This window comes from Schistocerca serialis, chromosome 2 (assembly GCF_023864345.2).
Source record: "Schistocerca serialis cubense isolate TAMUIC-IGC-003099 chromosome 2, iqSchSeri2.2, whole genome shotgun sequence".
NCBI lineage: Eukaryota > Metazoa > Arthropoda > Insecta > Orthoptera > Acrididae > Schistocerca > Schistocerca serialis.
The window spans coordinates 816,163,055-816,181,062 of NC_064639.1; the positions used below are offsets into that span (position 1 = coordinate 816,163,055).

The window sequence follows — 18,008 nt, forward strand, 5'->3', positions numbered from 1 at the left end:
AAAAAATACAAGAAGGTGGCAGTCAAGAAAAGTGAAAAACACTTCACAGTTGTTGGAAACCTGTCAGAAGTAATGCAGAAATATCTTGGTGCTCAAATAACAGAATTAGCATCACATCCATTGTGCAGGAATTGTTACACTCACTATAAGAAGAAATTTAGTGGCAACCCACCTCAATGATCACCATCACCCAAATGTAAAACTGAAGAAGACAGTGTATATGTTTATATTCGTGGATGTAAAGTTGTTGATGTGTTGAATGTCAGCATTTCTTCCGTGAGCCCTACTATATCCCCCCTTAAATTTCCACAAAAGGTAAGATGCACAGACAGAAGATAGTGAGATGTGCACAAAATGCAGTGTGTGGTTTCAAAACCTAAATACTACCATCTCAGCAGCCACCTATAATGAGAAGGTACAGTTACTGACGCTGATACCAGGTAGCTACTCTAAGAAGCAGATACAGAAATAAATACTCACTTCCTCACATTATTTGATTTCACAGGCTCATAAAATAAAGAATGAGAAAGGTATTGGGGCATGCCCAGATTCTTACTGTGCGCATTCGTTGCCAGATGATAAGCTTACTGTTGTTCTGTTGTGTCTGTGTATGTGCGGATGGATATGTGTGTGTGTGCGAGCGTATACCTGTCCTTTTCCCCCTAAGGTAAGTCTTTCCGCTCCCGGGATTGGAATGACTCCTTACACTCTCCCTTAAAACCCACATCCTTTCGTCTTTCCCTCTCCTTCCCTATTTCCTGACGAAGCAACCATTGGTTGCGAAAGCTAGAATTTTGTGTGTATATATGTGTGTGTTTGTGTTTCTATCGACCTGCCAGCGCTTTCGTATGGTAAGTCACATCATCTTTGTTTCTAAATATATTTTTCCCACGTGGAATGTTTCCCTCTATTATATTCATATCATTTATTTGAACCCAACAATCACGTTTGTTATTGTCACTGTTGCATTTCGAAATCTTTTCTGTCATCTTATTTTCTCTTTCTGTTTTTGCCAGTAGGTTCACTTTGTATTCACCTTCTCCTTTTTACCATAATCTACTATACAATTTTATCCCGCCTATCTATACTCAATAATACGTAACCCACTTCCAAACCATAACCCAAAAAAAAAAATTTTTTCCCGCTTTCAACACTACCGCCGCTATAAAATCCACCGTTTCTGGTTCACAAACAGTTCCTTTCACTTATTAAACAACCATTTCGGCTAGTTCTAATAACTTTCGCTTTATTTCCATTTCCATTTTTTTACACATCATTGATCAATTGTAGCCGCTTCCCACAGGTTTTAACGTCATTATTTCTTCGTCAGACAATTGTTAGCCTCATTCTCATACTCTGTCACCACAAAACCACTCCTTTTAATACATTTACACGTAGTTTTTTCGAAATTTTCCCGAATTTCTCCACCCTTTAACGTGTTTTGGTGGCAACACAACCACCTAACCTTTATGCACATCGTTGTCTACCAACCCAAGTTCACAACGGGATCAACACAGCCCAGCTTTAACCAACACTTTTTCGACTTTTTTCACACCAGATCTCCAGTTGCTTTCTAGTTCAACATTATCTCTCCCCATATATATATATATATTTTCATTTCAGCCTCATGGTACACTTTCCACCTTCTAATACCATGTCACCCTCGCAACACCCCCACAACGACCCCATTAAGTTTTATTTACATTCCCTCCGCAAACATGCCTTCGCCCTAGCCAGATTACGCTCCCATATTTTATTTTCTCAGGCTTGTCTGACATTTGGCATTACCCCCAAAGGCCTCACACTTAAAGTTCCCATCTCTGGCTGCAACCGTTCTTTCCATCAGTCCCTATACCAGTTCCAAACTGAACAATCCATTGCCCTCACCCACCTAATCCTTCACCTACACATCAACTCAGCCAATGAACACACCCGTCAACTCCTATCCTTAATAAAAGTCCTCAATCTTTCCTCTCCCGCATCCACACCGGCTGTTCAAAGTATCCTCCTATAGGCCAACCACTAATTAGAACAGAATGCCACTCTCCACCTCAAAAAATTATCCAATCTCCTGGTTTCCCACCTCCAGAAAGGCAACTCACTCACCCTTCACAACCTTTCCAGCAAACCTCAACCTCCTCTCATTGCACACAAACCCAGTCTCTCCCATCTACTCAATCTCCCACTTCCAGCAAAAAAAAGTGGTGTCTGTGTATGAGCGGATGGATATGTGTGTGTGTGCGAGAGTATACCTGTCCTTTTCCCCCTAAGGTAAGTCTTTCCGCTCCCGGGATTGGAATGACTCCTTACACTCTCCCTTAAAACCCACATCCTTTCGTCTTTCCCTCTCCTTCCCTCTTTCCTGACAAAGCAACCATTGGTTGCAAAAGCTAGAATTTTGTGTGTATGTATGTGTGTGTTTGTGTTTCTATCGACCTGCCAGCACTTTCGTATGGTAAGTCACATCATCTTTGTTTTTAAATATATTTTTCCCGCGTGGAATGTTTCCCTCTATTATATAAAAAGGTAAAAAGATATATGACCAGTTCAATAAGAGAAGCATATCTCCTAATGAAAAAGGAGAACCTGAATTTAAAAACTGGTCTCACAAAATTTTACTCCTTACAACCAAAATGGGTAAAACACCAGCCAGTGAGGGAAGTATGCACATGTGTTTACTGCACTAATTTGAAACTTTCTTTTTTTACCTATATATGTTGGTTGCAGGAGTGCAATGGGTCCTGATGGTGAAGTGATGACTGCTGAAGCATTACACCTTCAGGATACTGACAATGATGTAACCTACTCATTGTGGGAGGGAGAAGAGTTGGTGAAGAAGACAGTTGAGCCAGAGACGTTTGTTACAGTGGTTAGGCATTGGGTCATGAAAGGAATAGCTCACCATCATATCCTGAAGGTTCAGAGACAGGCCATAGCTGAAGTGAAATCAGCCACATCTTAGAATACTGACATATTAGTTCTTCATTTCAACTTTGCTGAGAACTCGTCTGTTGCTTTGCTGAATGAAATTCAAAGTTACCACTGGCACACATCACAGGTATCAATATTCACATGTGTTGCTCACTTCCTTGGAACATCACACTGTTTTGCTATTGTCAGTGATGACAGTGTACGTGCATGCTACACTGTCAGCATGATAACTGATGACATAGCATCTAGAGGCCATGCATTTCCTAAACATGTATATGTGACTAATGGTGCAGCATCTCATTTTAAAAACTGCTTTCAGCCTTATGAGCTTTGTCAACACTATAGTACAGGAATTACGACAAAAAAATGGATGTTTTCAGCAACAGGTCATGGAAAAAGTGCATTTGATGGGGTAGGAGGTCTCTGTAAACATCTTGCAACAAGATTTAATCTCCAGAATCAAGCTGTTGATACTATAAGAGGTACTACTGGATTTGTACAAAACATGTCAACATTAGTAACAAACATGGAACTCTTAATTCTAAATGAAAGTACATTAAGAGAATTCTGATTAAAAAAGACAGAAGAGTAATCTGCTATGAAGCCTGTGGTAGGAATTCAATCAAGTCACAAGTTTGTTGCATTGCATAGTGGCACATACATTGCAAGAACGGTTCTCCATGAAATGCAGCCTGTTACTGAGTGTGAAATGCAGAGACTGCAGTATGTGTTAGAAGACTTTGTAGTGAGCCACTTCATTTCTTGTGTGTATGACAATCAGTGGTGGGTGGGACAGAGAAGTGCCTCTGATGAGCTGCAAGATATGACCATCTCCTTTATGACATCTCTTGGTCCTGCTAATACTTTCAAATGGCCATGACCAAAAGATCACTGTGCTGCTCACATTTCCCAAGTGCTTCTCATGTTGGATCATCCTTGCCCATGTGCAAATTCAGCTTGGCTATACAAGCTCAATGAGAAGCAGATAAAAAAAGAACAAATGAACTATTTCCAACAGTGCAGATTGATTGTTACATTGTAGGCAATTCTAATTCATGGAAGCTCATAAAGAAGTAAAACCATGCAGAATACAATAATAATTTGTGAATAACATCATAAAAAGAAAAATAGGTATAAATATTATATACCATATCTTATTTTTGTTATAATATGCTTTGAAACAAAATTATGAATTGTTTTCCCACTCATTTATAATGTTGTAAAGTAACTAGTTTGATTCAGAACTATTAGTTTTGCATGACATTTACTTAAAACCAGTGATCAATTTAAATATTTAAGTGGCCATGCTTTTTTGACCTTGAGAGTAGACCTAGGTTTACCTAAAAAAATTTCTCACATTTTGCACAGACACGTATTGCCCATTCTGATTATACATTCCCTAAGTACAATGACCACCTTTCTAAATAAAAATAAATTTCAGATTCTTGCATCTTTATGTACAAATATTTTGACATATTAAGAATTTCATGCATTAATGTCAGAGCTGACAGGTAGCAGTCCTTCCACTTTACCATTTCTCAAGACAGTTAACATCCTGTGCTCTTTGTATGAACCAAAACATGTGGAGCATGGTTGGAATGATCTCAGCGACAAATATAAAGTGTACAGTGAGAACTATTACGTGTGCAACAACGAGGATGCAGTGGGAATGCATTTACATCGATTGGATGAACGTTATAGAAACAATCACTCGAAACCGGCATTTCACGACAATTAATCTGTAAAAAACACACCAAATGTATAAAGAAAGCGTGTAAACCGTCTGATGATGAATCGCAACGATTCGAAACTGGTAACGGTTTCCTTTGAATAAAGGAACTCAAAGTAAATTTGTGGCTGGTTGCTGTCCTAACACGATCAACATTTGTCTTCAAAAACAGCCATGGTCTCCAACATGTCATCATATGACAAAATTGCATTCACATTTTTAAAACATAATTCTGAAATTAGAAAAAAAGTTACAAATTTTCACAGTTTATTTTTTTAAAATAATAATAATAATAAAATTGAAATGAAAATGAGAAAAGCTCAGCAGTGTATAATCTCATGTTTCATAGTATTGAAAACAACGTATTTATTGAAAATAAATTCAGATATCTATCGCTTTTGGTTTCTTTATTACAATTTTTCAATTTTCCCTTTCATTATGACATTTTCACAAATACTCTCTTTTAGAGAGGTCTGCAGTGTTTTAACAAATCATCAGAAAATCAAAATACTGTAGTTTTGGAGAGGTATCATGTGGAACTTAAGCATGGATTTTTTTCAGCAAACTTTGAAATAGTGATGTGACACATTCACTGTATGATTTGCGATGAAATTACCCATATTCTTCCTTCCACCACTACACACGATACACGACTGCCAAAGTGACATTACATTCATCACATTACTGTAAACCTGTTAACTGTCTATAAATTTGGTGGGTCAGACTTTTTGCACATCTAAAAAGCAGATAACACTGTGTACTTCACACCTGGTGGGATCGTCAATTTTGTCACACATTTTAAAGTCACACAACAAAGCAGTAAACAACTGTACTGGATCATGACTGCCACCAAACTGAAGTGAATGAGTACCAGCATCAGTGGTTGGTTGGTGGTGGAGGTTAGGGACACGGTCAGGTGTCAAAACAAAACATTCTTTACTTTCCATATTAACATTATCTGTCAGGTCAGTAACACACAATATGGATCCCAACACTCTTCCCTGGGCACACCTTAAGTTATTTCCACATCTATTGTTGACTCCCTATCTATATAACATATTGCATACTTCCTACCACAAAACTCTCAATCCACTCATGAATTTCATTTGATACCCCATTTGCTCATACTTTCATTAATATGTGTTGGTGTTGAACTGAGTCAAATGCTTTCAAAATTCCCTAATGTTACATCAGCAGGTAATGTAACTGAAATTTCTGTTAAATCTTCAAACAATTATGTTCATTTTACAGAAAACAAACGAACATTTCTAAACCCAATCAATCATGCGCACATAACTCTCTCACTCAATTCCACAACTATCATGAAGCCTTATACTGCTGAATTAGTCTGTATCAAGCTATGTGTAGTGCTCACTGTGTATTATAAATGTACTATATGAAGCACTATTAATGTTATCATTTCACATTACAATCTTCATTACCATCAATTGAATTCTACAGAGTCTTCATTAATTTCTATGTGCCTAAGGGGTAAACACTAAACAAAACACAATTAAAATAAATATAATAGATAATTACTGGTGTTTATTTTGTGTACCTTTCAAATCTTTCACCCAACAGTGATGATTTATGCTCTTTCAGGGGCGCATACAGGTCTTCAATTTCGATGTCTCTCTTTAAGCCTGTTTTGAAGATTCTCAATGTCCACCTGAAATACATATTTCATATTTATTTCAGTATCTGCATTGAACTTAGATCATTCTATGAAAACATAAAACATATTCTCTTACAGTGATGAAGTTGTTTTTGTGCAGTAGCATGCATGGAACCCTATACATGTGCATTTTATTTTATTTTTTATTGGTTCAGTTTTATCACACAGCACAAATAGTACAAATGATGTTGGACAGGTCAAAATGAGGATACAATTCTATTTAGTGTCAGCAAAAGAAGTGAAAGTACGTAAGCAGATATCCTTATAATCTCAGTTTATCAGTAACTGTTGAAGGACAGCTCAAAATAAAGTTACACTAATACTTACTATCAGAAAAATAGGGGGCAAACTAAAATTCAGTATCTCTTCCTACACTTAAATTTTTAAGTAACATTTATTTCACATCTGTGGAAACTGTTTTACAGAACAGAAACAGTGCTTCATCAGAAATGGCTTTGGTTTCATTTTAGATGTAGGATATGTAACAATTTTTATTTCCTCTGATATCACATTGTGTAGTATGGTACCAATTATGCTCCTCTGAGAGGATTTTGTTCTGGAATATGTTTGGTGTACATTTGGTTTCTATCTGGTACAATAGTTGTGTACATTTTTGTTCTGCAGTAGTTCGTGTGTTCTCAAAAGATAACCCTAGTGAACAAAATAATTTAATAAACTAATAAGTATGGAACATTCAGAACACCAAGCTCAGTAAAGTGAAATTTACAGGACTCCATCTTTTTAAGCTGATCAATTGTTCTAAGAGTTCTTTTTTTTTTCTCTCTTAAAGTATTTATGCTATGAGTTGAGGGTCCCCAAAAATGACCCTATGTTAGTTATACCTTCTGCCTGTGATTTTTTAGGTATGAATGCCACATGCTACACCTCTTACACCCTGTCTTTATAATTTTTCGAGCTAAATTTTATGTCTTCCAGGACACTGAAGGATTGAAAGGTCTAAGGAAATAGGTGCAGTTACCATACTTTATATTGATTTGTGGATTTTAAACCACAGTCTAAGAATTCAAAAACTGCTGTTTGTGTAGATTTAGACTTTCCAAAGCCACATTGTTGGATGGTAAGAGGTGATTATTTATTTATGAAATGTATAAGTCTGCCATAAAAAAAGTTTTTATAGGCTTTTTTGAGAGAGAACATCACTGTGACAAAGGAAAGTAGTTTTGTATTTTATCAGAAGAACCTTTCTTTAGTAGAGGTGAACCTTCGGTCATTTTCAAAACATCTGGAATGACACCAGTTTCTACACTATTCATGCTTCCCCTGCTGTAACACTGAGTTAAAATATCCACAAATGTAAATCACAGCACCACTGATTTGTAGTCTGTGGTCACATTTCTTAATGTGAGGTGCCATACTGTGCTTGAAATTCAGTATGTGCCACACAGAATAACAGGTTTGTCAATTTATGTTACACTTATATCAACACCTACTCTATGTTATCTAAATAATCCTTTATTGTACTTTAGGAACTATTTAAGACTGCCTTCTCAGATATATTGATTTTAGTTATCTCTTCCAAATTCCTTGGTCAGTTTATTTGCACTATTTCTTGGTAAAAACAGTCTCAATTTTTCTAGTATTTTTTCTTTATTATTTAACTTGAATACAGCTCTTATTCTATGGACATGATTTAAGTTGTTAGTGTAATCTTTTCAAATGTTTTCCTTAATAATTGTTACAGTTTAGTAGATATATGCATGTGGTGCAGATAAGACTACTTACAGCAAACTCAATTATTATTTTAGTTACTGTGTTAAGGCACATTTTTGATAAATTGAAAACTCTTATTAAAAAAACAATTTCATAACTAAGGTTTAAGTGCAAATAGTAACAGAATATAACTACAATTCACTGGCTATTCACTGGCTACTAAACACTGGTGATAGGATTCTAAAGATATACTGAAGGCATTCTCTTGGCTGGTATGTTCACACGCATTTGTCCCACTTCAGTATTCATTTCCAAAAATTCTGTATTTGCTACATAGTCTATCTAGTTATAATTTATATTTAATTTAAGAGCATTGTTTTTCCCTCTTCAAGCTGGAGACCATGCAGTGTGTTTTCTTTGTTTACTGTTAATTTATTGTATATTGGCCATCAAACATCCATAAAGGTCTCATCCGATTTTTCTAATATAAGAGTTCTACTGTTTTTTTATCTGTGATTACAATGTTGCTGTCATCAGAGAATTTTTCACACAATCTAACATTATCCAGCAAATGACTGACGTACAAAGGATGGTCATAAAGTTTTAATTATCCTCTTAAAAACAAAAAAAATTAAATTTTTTGTTTGTTTGTCCTCATACACTCTGAAATCCCTGAATCACAATACAGTGGCATAGCACTGAGGACTCAAAACAAAATGGCACAGCTCATTGATAAAGTAGAGTATCATTCAGTAATTTGTTTTTGGCTATGTGATTAATACACAGCACTTCTATGATAGATTACTACATTTATAATGTGAAAGCCGTAAGCTTGGGTAGTTGACCTATGAAAAGTACAGATTTACTATCGTATGAGAAACAACAAAGGTAACAGAAGACATGCATGAACCTCTACATCTACATATATACTGTGCAAACCACCATGGTGGATGGTACCTGATACCACTGCTAGTCACTCCATTTCCTGTTCCACTTGCAAAAGGAACTGGAGAAAATGACTGCTTATATGCTTGCATGTGAGCTCTGATTTCTCTTATCTTGTAATGTAATACTCTGCAGATGAGTACACAGAAAGAGCCACATTGTATGATTATGCAATTGTAGTCACAGCCATAAAATATCTAAGAGTATGTCCATGGAGCAATTTAAAATGGAAGGACCACATAAAACTAATCGCAGGTAAAGAAGATGCCAGACTGAGATTCATTTGAAGAATCCTCAGGAAATTAAGTCCATCCACAAATGAAGCAGATTACAAAACTCTAGTCTGACCAAAATTTGAACACTGCTCATCACTCTGGGATCTGAACCAGAGAGAACTGATAGAGAAAATAGAGAAGCTCCATGGAAGAGCAGCATGTTTTTATTACAGGTTCATTTATGAAGCGTAAATGTACCACTGAGGTACTCAGCCAACTTCAATGACAGACACTGAAAGAGAGGCATTCTGCATTGTGGTGTGATTTACTGTAAAAGTTCAGACAGCTTAAGTTCCTGGAGGAGTCAATCAATACATTACTTCCTCCCACGTATATCTCATGAAAAGGCCATCAAGGTAAAATCAGAGGGGTTTGATATCACATGGGGGCATACCAGCAATTGTCTTATCCATAAACCACTCACAACCAGAACAGGAAAAGGAAAGAAGTGATAGTGATACACAAAGTACACTCAACCACACACCATAAGGTGGCCTTAGGAGACTAAACATGCAGATGTAGATGTAGATGTACATCTTGGTTCATAGTCCTTATGCAAGATGGATGTTGGTGAGAGTAGGACTGTTCTGCACTCTGTCATAAATGCCAGTTCCCTAAGATTTCTCAATAGGTTTTGCAAGAATAATGTCTTCTCCAGGGATTTCGACTTGAGTTCACATATAATTTCTGTAATACGTTTCGATCGAACTTACCAGTAACAAACTGCAGCACACCTCTGAATTGCTTCAACCTCTTCCTTTAATGCAACCTGGTGGGGTTTCCTAACACTTGAGCACCACTCAAGAATGGAATGCACAAGTTTTTGATACATGATCTCCTTAACAAATGAGTTACATTTCCTAAATTTCTCCCAATAAACTGCCGTCGACCATTTGCTTTCCCTATAGCTTACCCTACATACCCATACAATTCATGTTGCTTTGCAATGTTATGCCTAAATTTTGATCAACACAACCGTGTCACGCAGCACACTGTGTTTACCATTATAGGACTGTTTTTCCTACTAATTTGTGTTAATTTACATTTTTCCACTTTTAGAGCAAGCTGCAATTAACTGCTCCAATTACAAATCGTGTCCAAGTCATCTTGTATCCCCATGCATTCACTTAAAAATGACACTATTCTGTACAACTTCATTGACAAAGATTCTTATTGTTGCTCATCCTATTCGTCAGATCTTTTATGTACATAGAGAACAAGAGCAGTCCTACCACACTTTCCTGGCACACTTCCTGAACACCTGTCATCCAGGACAACATACTGGGTTCTGTTACTTAGAAAGCTTAAAAAGTCTTCAAGCCACTCACATACCAGATGACCTATTCCGTATGCTCAGACCTTTGTTAACAGTCTGCATTGTACCACTGTCTCAAATGCTTTCTGGAAGTCTAGAAACGGCCTATTAAATTTTCCTATTTCCCTTCAGCCAAGGTACACAGGATATTGTGTGATAAAAGGGATAGATGACTTCTGCACAAGTGATGCTTTCTAAATCCATGTTGATTTGTGGATAGAAGCTTTCCTCTGTCACAGAAATTTATTATGTTTGACCTTAAAATATGCTTAAGAATTCTGTAGCTAACTTATATAGGGATAAGTTCAAACATTGCCAATGTGGACTCAGAATTAAAGTTAATTATAATTTAAATGTAGAATTTATAATGCTATAACGAGATTAGACCAAAACATGTTTTTTCTGAGCAAATAATTAAAGACCAATATAGCACTTAAAAATTTCTAAAAAAAGAGAGATAACAATACATCTGTTGAGCTGTTACCAGATGATACAAGTGTGAGATGGCGTAGGGGGCAGGAGGACGAAATAGGATGAGAGAAGAAGAGAGACTGGAACACGTGAAAGGCAAGGACTAACAAGATACTGAGGCTAAAAAGGGAGTATGGGAAGATCCCAGAAAATGGTGGAAGGATTATTTCTATTTGTGCAGTTTAGAAAAGCTGATGTTCGTGTAAACAAAATCAAACAATGAAAAATACAGAATGGAATAATGACAATACTATGAAAAGGATAGTTACTACTCAGCATATAACAGAGATGCTAAGTTGCAGATAGGCACAACAAAAAGACTGTCAGAAAGTAAGCTTTTGTCCAAAAAGGCCTTCATCAGAAATAGACAACATACATACACACATACTCACACAAACATAACTCACACCCACATGACCAGTCTCTGGCTGGCAGCCTGGCCTCAGCAGGGAGAGACTGTGGTCAGGTGTGTGTGAACTGTGTTTGCATGACTGTGTGCATATGTGTGTGTGTGTGTGTGTGTGTGTGTGTGTGTGTGTGTGTGTGTGTGTGTGCGTGTGTGTGTGCGTGTGTTTTGTCTACTTCTGATGAAGGCCTTTTTGGTCAAAAGCTTGCTTGCTGACAGTCTTTTTCTTGTGCCTATCTGCGACCCAGCATCTCCACTATAAAGTGAGTACTAATCCTTTTCATAGTATTGATGTTGGTGTAGGGTTGCATCCAGATTGCCTTGGTTGTCTAGCAGCCACAAAAGTTCAGCCTATTATGCTGCACAGCACACTCAGCTGGGTGGTCTAAATGGCTGTCGACCATAGTTATGTGGTGAACTTTCATCGAGGTGGGAGTTTGGTTCTTGGTCATACCCATAAAGAATCCAGTGTAGTGATAGCTGTGAACTTGGTAGGATACATGGCTGGTTTTGCAGTTGGCCAGGAAATGCCTACAACATGTGTCCTGTCAAGGATATTACAGTGGTTGAGTGGGCAGTAGAATACCACTTTGGGAGAAATGGAAACGACAATGAGGAAAAGTTCTCATTTCAGGATATGATGAGAGAAAGCTGAAGCTCAGTTGGAGAAAGGACACTAGTAATTAAAATAAAAATAGCAAATTGTAGAGACAAAATGTAACAATGGTACTAAAAGTGGCAACCATGCAATACATAGAGAAGGAATATTTTGAGCAGCAGATAATATAAAAAACGATGTTAAACACCAAAGTTCAGTTTGTAGACTAGCATCGTGACACATGCTTCCCCTCCCCCCCATTTCCCCACACCCACACAAACACATACACAGAGAGAGAGAGAGAGAGAGAGAGAGAGAGAGAGAGAGAGAGAGAGAGAGAGATATCTTTCACACAATTTATAATGTAACCATGTAGTCAGCAATGGTAAAACCTGTGGCACTTCACTGTACAATAATTATTTTAACATTATGGCCTTCTTCTCAAGGCTCGGAATGCTCAGCAATTACTGCATGGATTTAGGAAAGACCTAAGCAAGGCCACTACTGTTATCAGTTTCTTCATTAAGTATACAGTCAGTGGCAGATATATATGGGGTGGCGGGGGCGGGGCAGGTGCCCCCCTTGTCACTCGCACTGCCCCCACCAGTCAGCCCACATGCTATTTGTTCATTTCTTTCATCAGTCGACTCGACTGAATCGAGTTATCGAATAGTTATACTTTCCCATGTAGTATGTGAATCTGTGTCATCATATTTTATACACTTCTGTCTGGCACATAGATAGCTAACATATACCTAGGAGAAAAGTCACGGCCATTCTAATGATTTCAATATGTTATTCTGTCTGGCATTTGTTCAACAAAAGTTGTGAATATTATACTGTATTCTTGTACAGAGAACCTTCGATACGTAGCTTTATAAATACGGAAGATCGACTTAATGGCATAGCTCCACTTAACACTTACCCTGATATTGATTGTCCTATTGATGATGTAATTAACCAATTTGCCAGAAAGAATAAGTGCATATAATTCATCATTTAAGGAAGAGAACCACAATTGTAACTTTTTTATATCGTAAGATGGCATTGTGTTGTATATGTGTATAATCAGTTTAAATAATTCCTTAAACTTTGCATGTGACTTGATCATTTTTTATTACGGTAAAAGTAAAGGTAGCTCAAGATATCTTTAGCACCCCCTCCTTGAGGTTTTTCTGTATCTGCCACTGTATACAGTAACATAGGACTCAGTATTCACATTGCTGGAATATTCCTAGACCTGAGAAAACCTTTTTACTCAGTAAATCATGGGCTTCTCTTAAAAAAGATCTGTGGGCATACAATACCAATGATGCATCAATGAAACTTACAGTCAAGTCCGGATGAAACAGAAATAGTGTACCAAACTTACACATAAAATCAAAAATACGGTTTTAGCTTTCAAATCTACAAGCTAAACAGTGAGACGAGAAGTCCATAAAGGCTCCCTCATTAGCCCTTTCCTTTTTCTAGCTTATATTAATAACACTGTACATCTATTTAATTCACACATTGTAAATTATGCTGTGGCACATTAGTTTTATTCCGTGGAAAAGACTGTGAGGAAGTGGAATTTTCAAGAATTAATGGTGAATTAGAATTAAGTACATATTTCCATGCTCACTGACTAAAGGTCAATGTAAGTAAATCCCAGTTGCCAATATCTGCAACTGGCAGCTCACAAGACTCATTTGTAAATGACCTAAGTGGTATAATGGTGGTGGAAGCAAATAGCTGTAAATTCTTAGGTGTCCATTTGGACTCAAATCTTTGGTGGATTAGCTGCATGAAATTTGTGTGTGTACCTGTACAAAATGGTGCCCACCCACACTCTGAAAGCTTCATATTATGGGACAATCTATCCATAATTTAGCTACCACATAAAAATATGAAGTTGTGCTGCTGACATACCTTGCAGATACAAAAAAATGGGGTTGAGGATTATGCATGGACTGGGCTATAAAGGTTCTTTCCATGAAGTTCTCATACAATACAAATATTTCACCATCTATTCACTGTACCTATATAAATTAATTACTTTTTTTATCTCCCACACGACTGAAGTAATTACAAGTAGTGATATACATGACAACAATACCAAGTCCTATGGTAACTAGTTCAGATAAAGAACTAAACTAAAAGTCTCAGACCAGAGCCCAAACATTCATGGTTTGATAACATATAATACTGTAAGCTGTCCTTCAAAAGTCCTTTTAAAGTTGTACTGGGGTGGGGGGGAGGGGTGGGGGGGAGGAAGTAGTAGAAGAAGAACAAGGAAAAGAAAGAGAAAGTTCAAAATAAAACCAAAATCACTTGACAAATTTTAAAGGAGTAAACATTACAATAATGTACAGAAGTGTTTAAAAAGAAAGAACAGATTTCATTTGTTCATTACAAACTATAAAAGATAGAACTACATTGTGCATGCCTTTGGATGGAAGAAGTTTCAAAATTTTGACACAGTTGTGATGTGGTTTGTAGCAACATGGCAACCACACCACAAGAGAAATCATTGGAATTTGCAAGTAGTCAAGCTATTGTTCAACTGAAAATTGAAATGAGCATTCCGTCATTGATTCAACAAGAAGCCACTTCTGCACAAGCAGATTTATAACTGGCATACAAAGTTATTGGAAGTTGATTGCATATTCAAAGGGTGGTCAGCCAAAAAATCTGATGAAACTGTTCAGCCTCTCCAAGACATGTTCAAATGAAGCTCTGAGATGTCCACAAGATGAGCAGGCCAGGAAGTTCAACTTCCAAAAATAATAGTGTAGCATGTTCTGAAACTATGCCTTGACAGAGCCTTACAAGTTTCAGTTACTGCAGCAACTGTATCCTGGTGATCGTAAAAGAAGGTACAAATTTTGCATTTCAATTCTCCAGGCTATGGTAGAGGACATATTTTTTGAACAATTTGTCTGAAAAGATGAACTGACACTTCATATACCAGGTAAAGAAAATTGCCATAATGTAAGAATTTGGGGATCACAAAAATCTTGGCATCGCCATCAAACGTGAAACGAACTCCCTAAAATTCAATGTGTTTTGTACCACTTCTGTTCACAAAGTTTATGGACCTTGCTTTTTTGCAGAGAAAGCTGTGACAGAATTGTCACACCTGGAGAAGCTGCAAAATTGGTTGTTTCCTCAACTTCAAGATTCCAATTATTTCATTTTCATGCATGACAGCAGACTGTCTCACTTTCACATTGAGGTGCAGTGTTATCCTAACAACACCATCCCACAACATTGGATTGGAAGAGGTGACCAATAAGATCTCGTTCATTGTTTTTCACCTCCCAGGACACCAGACCTCACGTCTTGTGATTTATTTCTGTGGTGGTATATAAAAGACAGAGTCTTTGTCCCACATAAGGCAACTACGCTTCAAAATCTGAGAAATCAAACCGCTGAAGTTGACAATTCAATAAACAGTGACTTGTTGATTTATGTTTGGAATGAAATGGACTACCATATTGACGTTTCTTGAGAAATGTATGGCGTTCATAGTGAGTGCATGCCATTGTGCCTGTGCAAATACACAGGGTGTATACACAGACAAGAAAAAAAATTCCTAGGTTTTTCCTGGATTTCCCGTTTGAAAATACACTTTTTCTCCAGTGAAAATACACTTTTTCATACGTAAAATTATGCTTTTTCCCTGTAAAGTGACAATATACTTTTTCTTGGAGCTGTAAAACTTATCAGTCCTTTGAAAGGTGAAGGATTTATACACCAGCATTGGAACTTCCATTTTGGAAAGATCTTTGACGCGCGGCAACATTTACATTATATTTTTGCACTACAAAAGTATAAACCCGGATTCCAGCAATTACAGCATGGCAACTTCTGAAGAACTGAAAAAAAAAAATTGCGATGCACTTTTGTCAGACAATTGTAGCTTGTGTCACATGATCTCACCAGCCAATTACAGCAGATATACAGAACATAGGACATGTAATGTAGTCAGCTCCTAGAAACATCACTATTAAGTAGTGCCAACACAAACAGAGAAAGTTAATGGTTTAAATTAATATACAGACAGTATAACCACAAGAAAAGCTAAGCTATCATTACAATATTGGTCACCAAAAATTTTTTGCTGCTTTTTTTTAATTTTTTTCAAGGATAATTATACTTCTGTCATTGTTACTACATAATTTGAATATAATAGAGGGAAACATTCCACGTGGGAAAAATATATATAAAAACACAGATGATATGACTTACCGAATGAAAGTGCTGGCAGGTCGATAGACACACAAACAAACACAAACATACACATGAAATTCAAGCTTTCGCAACAAACTGTTGCCTCATCAGGAAAGAGGGAAGGAGAGGGAAAGACGAGAAGATGTTGGTTTTAAGGGAGAGGGTAAGGAGTCATTCCAATCCCGGGAGCGGAAAGACTTACCTTAGGGGGAAAAAAGGACAGGTATACACTCGCACACACACACACACACACACACACACACACACACACACACACACACACACACACACACATATCCATCCGCACATACACAGACAAAAGCAGACATTTGTAAAGGCAAAGAGTTTGGGTAGAGATGTCAGTCGAGGCGGAAGTACAGAGGCAAAGATGTTGTTGAAAGACAGGTGAGGTATGAGCGGCGGCAAATTGAAATTAGCGGAGATTGAGGCCTGGCGGATAACGAGAAGAGAGGATATACTGAAGGGCAAGTTCCCATCTCTGGAGTTCTGACAGGTTGGTGTTAGTGGGAAGTATCCAGATAACCCGGACGGTGTAACACTGTGCCAAGATGTGCTGGCTGTGCACCAAGGCATGTTTAGCCACAGGGTGATCCTCATTACCAACAAACACTGTCTGCCTGTGTCCATTCATGCGAATGGACAGTTTGTTGCTGGTCATTCCCACATAGAAAGCTTCACAGTGTAGGCAGGTCAGTTGGTAAATCACGTGAATGCTTTCACCGTGGCTCTGCCTTTGATCGTGTACACCTTCCAGGTTACAGGACTGGAGTGGGTGGTGGTGGGAGGGTGCATGGGACAGGTTTTACATCGGGGGCAGTTACAAGGGTAGGAGCCAGAGGTTAGGGAAGGTGGTTTGGGGATTTCATAGGGATGAACTAAGAGGTTACGAAGGTTAGGTGGATGGCGGAAAGACACCCTTGGTGGAGTGGGGAGGATTTCATGAAGGATGGATCATTTCAGGACAGGATTTGAGGAAGTCGTATCCCTGCTGGAGAGCCACATTCAGAGTCTGATCCAGTCCCGGAAAGTATCCTGTCACAAGTGGGGCACTTTTGGGGTTCTTCTGTGGGAGGTCCTGGGTTTGAGGAGATGAGGAAGTGGCTCTGGTTATTTGCTTCTGTACCAGGTCGGGAGGGTAGTTGCGGGATGCGAAAGCTGTTTTCAGGTCGTTGGTGTAATGGTCCAGGGATTCCAGACTGGAGCAGATTCATTTGCCATGAAGACCTAGGCTGTAGGGAAGGGACCGTTTGATGTGGAATGGGTGGCAGCTGTCATAATGGAGGTACTGTTGCTTGTTGGTGGGTTTGATGTGGACAGACGTGTGAAGCTGGCCATTGGACAGGTGGAGGTCAACATCAAGGAAAGTGGCATGGGATTTGGAGTAGGACCAGGTGAATCTGATGGAACCAAAGGAGTTGAGGTTGGAGAGGAAATTCTGGGGTTCTTCTTCACTGTGAGTCCAGATCATGAAGATGTCATCAATAAATCTGTACCAAACTTTGGGTTGGCAGGCCTGGGTAACCAAGAAGGCTTCCTCTAAGCGACCCATGAATAGGTTGGCATACGAGGGGGCCATCCTGGTGCCCATGGCTGTTCCCTTTAATTGTTGGTATGTCTGGCCTTCGAAAGTGAAGAAGTTGTGGGTCAGGATGAAGCTGGCTAAGGTAATGAGGAAAGAGGTTTTTGGTAGGGTGGCAGGTGATCGGCGTGAAAGGAAGTGCTCCATCATAGCGAGGCCCTGGACGTGCGGAATATT

At 38.1% G+C, this 18,008-nt stretch overlaps 1 protein-coding gene across 2 annotated transcripts in view; it reads right to left on the reverse strand.

Annotated features, from left to right (window-relative positions):
• The window catches only part of LOC126458056 (probable multidrug resistance-associated protein lethal(2)03659), a 475,280-nt gene that overhangs the window by 368,395 nt on the left and 88,877 nt on the right, over window positions 1–18,008 (reverse strand). For both annotated transcript variants that reach the window (XR_007585566.1, XM_050094853.1), the window contains exon 3: window positions 6,219–6,329. Coding sequence is in view for 1 of the 2 variants with exons in the window: in XM_050094853.1 (XP_049950810.1) it covers window positions 6,219–6,329 (111 nt within the window). In the remaining variant the exon portion in view is untranslated. The remainder of the gene's footprint in view (window positions 1–6,218; window positions 6,330–18,008) is intronic.